An 8,089-nucleotide genomic window follows, 5' to 3' on the forward strand; every position below is an offset into this window, starting at 1 on the left:
GTTCCGAGTTCAAATTCCGCCAAGGTCTACTTTACCTTTCTTCCCTTTCGGGGTCGATAGACTAAGTACCAGTTGAGCAATAGGGTTAATATAATCGATCTATTTCTCCCCCGAAATTGCTGTCCATCTGCCAAAAGTTGAAAGCAAGCAGAGGTAACTGGTGAGGCTCGTAAAGACGCTTGGTTGTTCCAGCGCATCAGCCTCGCCATCACCCGCGGCAACGCTGCAAGCGTGCTGGCGTGCCTCAATAGCCATTAGAGAGGTTTCCCAGCGGCCCTAGCTTTTCAACCCAAAGTGGTGAATTGTTTTTGGTTTTTTTTCTTTTTAATTTTTTCAATTGTGTGCTTACCAACCACATGGTTCCAGGTTCAATCCCACGTCATGGCACCTTGGGCAAGTGTCTTCTACTATAGCCTCAGGCCGACCAAGGCCTTGTGAGTGGATTTAGTTGGCAGAAACTGAAAGAAGCCCATTGTATATATATATATATATGTGTGTGTGTGTGTTTTTGTGTTTGTCTCCTCAACAATCACTATTATTTATATATATATATATATATATATATATATATATGTATGTATGTGTGTGTGTATATGCTTATGTGTCTGTGTTTGTCCCCCCAACATTGCTTAACAACCGATGTTGGTGTATTTACGTCCCTGTAACTTAGTAGTTCAGCAAAAGAGGCTGATAGAATAAGTACTAGGCTTACAAAGAATAAGTCCTGGGGTTGATTTGCTCGACTAAAGGCGGTACTCCAGCATGGCCACAGTCAAATGACTGTAACAAGTAAAAGAGTAAAAGAGAGTACAGAGTTGAAAGGATGAAAAGCAAAGCTAACATCAGTGGAAGTTGAACTCAGAATGTTCCCTGGCACTCTGTTGGGTACAATGATGAGAGTTCCCTGATCAATGGAACAGACTGCCTGTGAAATTAATGTGCAAGTGGCTGAGCACCCCACAGACAAGCATACCTATTTCTTTACTACCCACAAGGACAATCAAGGACAGACAAACGGATTAAGTCGATTATATCGACCCCAGTGCGTAACTGGTACTTATTTAATCGACCCCGAAAGGATGAAAGGCAAAGTCGACCTCGGTGGAATTTGAACTCAGAACGTAACGGCAGACAAAATAAGGCTACGCATTTCGCCCGGCGTGCTAACGTTTCTGCCAGCTCGCCGCCTTTGAGGGAAGGGGAGCCAGCTCCCACAGACAAGCATACCTTTAAACATAGTTCTCAGAATGTGATAAAACTGGCCCTTTTGAAAATACAGGTGCAACTCATTTTTGCTAGCTGAGTGGACTGGAGCAATGTGAAATAAAGTGTCTTGCTCAAGGATACAACACCCAACTGCTAATCAAATTCACAGCCATACGATTGTCAGCTAAATATCTTATACACTGAGCTACATACCTTCTGACAGACAAAATGCTGCTAAGCATTTTTCATGGCATGTTACCGATTCTGCCAGATGGCCACCTTTGTTTGGAACATTAACATGAAATTTTGATAGCTTTCAATTTAGACCACTTTTAAGCAGAGAATATACTACAGATTGAGAAGTCACAGGTAGTTTGGTATCAAAAGGGTCGATTCCAATTCTATTTAAAGATCATTGATCTTATTCATCTTAGCCCTTTCATTACTGTATTTATTTTGAGATACTCTGTGTTTCTTTCGATTACTTTAAATATAACAAAGAATTTAGTAAAATAACTCAGTTATCATTCAGCTAGTGTTAGGAACATAAATTGTGACTAAGGTCTGGTGGAAGATTTTAATTAAAAACTTATGAAAACAAGACTTTTGTACTCAGAGCCAGAGCCGGTTTCAGCCGGATTGGTAACGAAAGGGTTAATTATTGATCGTTATTCTCAATGTGATAGAATATTCAATGTGTGTCACTTAATTAATATGTGTAACTTTATTTCTGTACATGTTTTTCTTTTGTTTTTTTCCATTTCCAAACACCAGAGAAGCAGTTCTTTTATTCAAAGCCGTCTCAGCAGTTTACAAATGATTCATCCTTCTATACTGAGTTCCACAAATGTAGGGACAGCTTGGATAAAAGTCCTTTTCTTCAAGCTTGCGGTTATGGACAGCTAGATGTTCTTGAGAAACTACTTCAGGTCAATTCCTTTCTCATTCTCATTTTCCTTTTTGGTGGTTTTGGTAATGGAGGTGGTATATATACAGTTGCGGCCAAAATGTTCAGAACGGCATTGTTTTCGTCAGAAAAGTAGGTATAAGTTTTTATTAAAGTTGTTTTATATTCTATAATTTTCACAGACAATAAATACAATAAATTAATTGGTATTGTCTAAGATTTTGGTATAATTTGAGTGGATGATACAAAAGTTATGGATGATATAGTGATTTACTGCAAAACCCATGGTGGCCAAAATGATCAGAACGGTTGAAAAAGTAACAAAATAATCAAAAAGTGACAGAGAATGCTGGAATTATTTCATATTTAGTGTGAAGCCCTTTAGCTTCAATCAAAGTTTGACATTTTTGACTGCATGGGGAAATTAAATTTTCAATTTCTTGCTGCGTGATCTTATTCCATTCTTCCTGAAGGGCATTCCATAATTGCTCGGTTGTTTTAGGATTTCTGGCTTTCAAACGTTCTCCTAGAATATTCCACACATTTTCAATAGGATTGAGGTCTGGGCTTTGAGCAGGCCAATCCATAACAATAACCTTTTCAGCCTTGAGGAAGTTCATGACCACCTTAGCCTTGTGACATGGGGCATTGTCCTGCAGGAATATGGGTGGTCACTTAGTTGAATTTCTCGGCACAGGCAAGACATGATCTTTTACAAGTTGTTTAAAACTCCTGAATTTACCTTTCCATGTAATCGTAGCAAAGGGCCCAAACATCCAGATATCATCCCCCAAACCATGACACTTCCTACAACGAATTTTACACTAGTCTTAAGGCATTTCGGTGACAATTTTTCACCTACTTTTCGACGAATGTACCTTTTCCCATCTGAGCCAAATAACATAGACTTAGATTCATCACTGAAATGCACCGTTTGCCATTTTTCTTGAGACAACAACACATGTTTGGTTGCAAAGGTAAGACGACACTTTTAATTCTTGGAGCTGATCAGTGGCTTCACTGCAGGTGCTCTTGCTTGTAGGTCATGTTCAACTAAAGGATGAGACAGTTTTTCGAGATAAAGTTTTCTTCAGTACAATGCTCATTTTCCGAAAAACAGCAGCAGCAGTTTTAAATCTGTCCTTTTTAACCAACTTTACCATAGCACAATCTTCTCTGTTGGTCGTTTTTCTTGGCCTACCTGTAGACTTTCTTGCTTCACACGAACCACAATCATCGTAGACCTTAAGAATACCGTGAACAACACTTTTTGACTTGTTAACAATCTTTCCAATAGACCTAATACTTAAATTATCCTTCTTTCGAAGCTTAATGATCTGCTGACGAATTGGTAACGGAGTAAGTAGCATTATATTAACAAAGTACACTGCAGATATTCTTACTAATATTTAGTAAATGAACTGTCACGTAAACAAATTCAAAACATTAGAGTTCGATGGTTAAATATACTAAAACATGGAGTAAAAGCAACTGTTCTGATCATTTTGGCCGCCATGGGTTTTGCAGTAAATCACTAAATCATCCATAACTTTTTTATTATCCTCTCAAATTACACAAAAATCTCAGACAATAACAAATAATATCGTATTTATTGTCTGTGAAAATTATAGAAAATAAAACAACTTTAATAAAAACTTATACCTACTTTTCTGACGAAAACAATGCCGTTCTGAACATTTTGGCCGCAACTGTATATATACACATCTGTAAATGTAATATGTGACAATTATTCGGTAGCCAAGATAAAACTCCAAGTTTCAGATGTCAGAGTGGAAATCCACGCCACCATCAGAAAAAACTTTTCATAGCATTTTTTCCGATGGCCAGATAACTGAAGAGATGGCGGCATGGATTTTCACCTGGGCATCCGAAACTCGGAGTTTTATCATGGCTGCCGAATAATTGTCACATATTACATTTACAGATAAATTCCTCTATTTACATAATATTGAGGTCTCTTTCTTTCTTTTGTTGTCTTACCATTTTTATCAATATATAAATGGCGTTAGGAAGGGCATTGGTGTTAGGAAGGGCATCCAGCTGTAGAAACACTGCCAGATCTGACTGGCCTGGTGCAGCCTTCGGGCTCCCCAGACCCCAGTTGAACCGTCCAACCCATGCTAGCATGGAAAGCGGACGTTAAATGATGATGATGATGATGATGATGATATAGATGTGTGTAAAAACTAACACTTCCTTTTTCCGAGCTGAGATTCAAAACCAAATCTAAGAATTCTTGCTCGTCTGATCTACCACTGGCCAAACATGGTGCGAAAGACAATCAAAACAGCCTGCTCATGAAATTAACACACAAATACCCTTGACATAGTTCTCTGGGAGATTCAGCATGACATAGAATATGACAGGGCCGGCCTTTTGAATAACAAGTGTTACTTGTTTTTTACCAGCTGAGCGAACTGGAGCAACGTGAAATAAAGTGTCTTGCTCAAGGACGCAATGTGTCACAGGGAATTGAACTCATGACCTTACAGTCATGAGCTGACTACCCTAACCACTTATCCACATGCCCTCACAGGCAGATTTTTATCAAACAGGTTAAAGAAATCATGTTTCTGTAGAATTTCTATGTCCAACTTTACCATTTTGTGTACATCTCTCTCTTTCTCCCCCCCCCTCTTTCTCTCTCTCTCTCATGATCTCTTTTTACCATTCTTTTTCCTTTGTCCTTAGGAAGGTAATGATCCTTACTCAAAGTCCTTGTGCGGCCGAACTGCATTACATGAAACCTGCATTGGGGGACACGTGCCTTGTTTGATACTTCTGCTGGAGCTGTCCCCTAATATAGACGCCCAGGATCATGATGGCTTCACAGCTGTCCACATGGCTGCTCTCCATGGTGAGGAAGAGTGTTTGAAATGCTTAGCCTCGAAGGGTAAATATTTGTTATTTTCTGTTATTCAGTAGAAGAGGGATTGTTGTTGTTTGTTCCTTCTCGAGCCATGCCTGGCTCATAGGGCCAGTTTCCTGGTTTCCTTGGCGTACAGGTTCCCCACCTGGACGGGACATTGGTTGTCAAGATGCAGGAGGAAACATCGAGAAAAAGTTGTGGCGAAAGAGTCACAGAAGTTGCCATTACCTTCTGCCGGAGCCGCGTGGAGCTTTGGTGTTTTGCTCATAAGCACACATCGCCCAGTCTGAGATTCGAACCCACAATCCCTTGACCGCAAGTCCGCTGCTCTAACCACTAGGCCATGTGCCTGCACAGTAGCAGATGGTAAGATGGCAGAATTGTTGCAGCATTAGCTAAAAAGCGAGCGAGCAGAATCGTTAGCACGTCGGGCGAAATGCTTAGCGGTATTTCGGCTGCCGTTACGTTGTGAGTTCAAATTCCGCCGGGGTCGACTTTGCCTTTCATCCTTTCGGAGTCGATAAATTAAGTACCAGTTAAGCACTGGGGTCGATATAATCGACTTAATACCTATGTCTGTCCATGTTTGTCTCCTCTATGTTTAGCCCCTTGTGGGTAATAAAGAAATAGGTATTTGTTCCAACTCTTTACATTCTGAGTTTAAGTCCCGCCAAATTCAACTTTATACTTTCATACTTCAGGGATCAGTAAAATAAAGTACTAGTCAAGTATAGGAGTCAATGGTACCCAGTAACCCGCTTCCCTCAAAACTGATGGCCTTGTGCCTAAATTAGAAACTAATATTAATGTCGTTAATTTTAAGGCAGCAGGCTGACAGAATAATTAGCACGCTGGACAAGACATTTAGCTGCATTCTTTCTAAGCTTTATGTTCCAAGTTCAAATTCTGTTGAGGTCAGCTTTGCTTTTCATCCTTTCAGGGTTGATAAATTAAGTACCAGTTGGACACTGATGCCAATCACCTTATGTTGTGTAGTGGATGTATTCTGTCTTGGCACCCATACCAATGAAGTTGAAACGTCCCTCGTGAGACAGGATCAAGGGGGACCTCATGTCCCTACACAAAATGCCATGTGGGATTGAGTTACATTTCATTTCATTTACTTGTTGCAGTCAAACAAATCGACCCCAGGACTTATTCTTTGTAAGCCTAGTACTTATTCTATTTTGGGCAGAGGTGGGCTAGTCAATTACATTCAACTGGTGCTTATTTTAACGACCCAGAAAGGATGAAAGGCTAAAATGACCCTACAGCATTTGAACTCAGAACGTAAAGCCAGACAAAATGCCGCTAAGCATTTTGCCCAGCGCAGAAATGACTCTGCCTACTTGCTACTCTAATAATAATAATAACAATAACAACAACAACAACAATAATAATAATAATAATAATAATATAATAATAATAATAATAATAATAATAATAATAATAATAATAAAACATCTTGTTTTATCAGGTGCCAACTTGCTACTGGGTGACAATTATGGCCGACTTCCAATTCACCTTGCTGCTATGAGAAACCACTTGAACATTGTTCAGCTGTTATTAAGTGATGGCAATGCAAGCTTGAGTGCCACATGCAATCTTAGGAAGACCCCTTTGCACTATGCTGCACAATATGGAAGTGAGTAAGCAGAGAGAGCATTCTCTTCTTTTATTTTGTTTTCTTCAGCTTGTTAAGCCTGGAAGATCCACCTGAGACCTGTGGTGAGCTCAGTGGCCTTAATTTTCTGTTTTCTTTCTTTGCTTTCCAACCACATGGTCTTGGGTTCAATCCCACTGCATAGCACCTTCTACTATAGCCATGAGCCAACCAAAGCCCTGTAACTGGGTTTGGCTGGCAGAAACTGAAAGAAGCCCAATGTGTGTATATAATATATATATATATATATTCTTTTACTCTTTTACTTGTTTCATTTATTTGACTGTGGCCATGCTGGAGCACCACCTTTAGTCGAGCAAATCAACCCCAGGACTTATTCTTTGTGAGCCTAGTACATATTCTATCGGTCTCTTTTCCTGAACCACTAAGTTACGGGGACGTAAACACACCAGCATCAGTTGTCAAGCGATGCTGGGGGGGACAAACACAGACACACAAACATATACACATGCACATACATACATATATACAACGGGCTTCTTTCAGTTTCTGTCTACCAAATCCACTCACAAGGCTTTAGTCGGACCGAGGCTATAGTAGAAGACACTTGCCCGAAGTGCCACACAGTGGGACTGAACCGAAACCATGTGGTTGGTAAACAAGCTACTTACCACACAGCCACTCCTGTGCCCATAATATATGTATGTATATAATGTATATTATATATATATATTCTTTTCTGTAGTTTCAGCTATATGTATGTATATATATATATATATATATATATATAATATATATATATAATATATATATATATATATGTATATATAATATTGCCCATGAATTTCAGCCACAACATCTTAACTTGACCCCCAAGGGCCATCTGGTCCCTGGTTGAAAACCACTACGTTCAAGGAACCTCACCAGAAATGTTCAGTTTTGCTGCTGATTTCTCTGTTTCTTCATGTTATCATTGCAGGTGTAAACTGTTTGAAATACATCATAGAGCAAGGATTTGAGCCCTTGGTACTGGATGGCTCAGGATTGAACCCTGCCCAGTGTGCTGCTCGCTATGACAAACTGAAATGTTTACGTTACTTGCTCAAACATGGGATCCAGGCAAACTGCAGAAATAAAAATGGCCAAACACTGGCCCACCTGGTAAATATTGTCATTATTATAATAATCATTATTATTATTATTATTATCTCTATATATATAAAACTGAGAATGTGTGTCTGTCTGTCTGTCTGTGTGTTTCCCTAAAACTTGAGAACTACACAACCAATTTCATTCAAATTTTACACATGCCTTACTTAGGTCCGAGCCCACAGCAATATCATATCTTCTCCACTATTTCAGTATTACGTGTTAAAAGTGAAACAAAAACATTTCTCTATTTTATGTCAGATACTTTCACTTTAACAATAAAAATAATAATAACAATTGAATTATATGTAGT

At 39.2% G+C, this 8,089-nt stretch overlaps 1 protein-coding gene across 1 annotated transcript in view; it reads left to right on the plus strand.

Moving 5' to 3' along the window:
* LOC115224567 (ankyrin repeat and protein kinase domain-containing protein 1-like) overlaps nt 1–8,089 on the plus strand; it is a 30,873-nt gene that overhangs the window by 1,516 nt on the left and 21,268 nt on the right. The window contains exons 2-5 of the mRNA XM_029795492.2: nt 1,981–2,135; nt 4,826–5,027; nt 6,481–6,648; nt 7,607–7,788. Of these exons, the coding sequence (XP_029651352.1) occupies nt 1,981–2,135; nt 4,826–5,027; nt 6,481–6,648; nt 7,607–7,788 (707 nt within the window). The remainder of the gene's footprint in view (nt 1–1,980; nt 2,136–4,825; nt 5,028–6,480; nt 6,649–7,606; nt 7,789–8,089) is intronic.

This window comes from Octopus sinensis, linkage group LG25 (genome assembly GCF_006345805.1).
Source record: "Octopus sinensis linkage group LG25, ASM634580v1, whole genome shotgun sequence".
In the NCBI taxonomy this organism is placed as follows: Eukaryota; Metazoa; Mollusca; class Cephalopoda; order Octopoda; family Octopodidae; genus Octopus; species Octopus sinensis.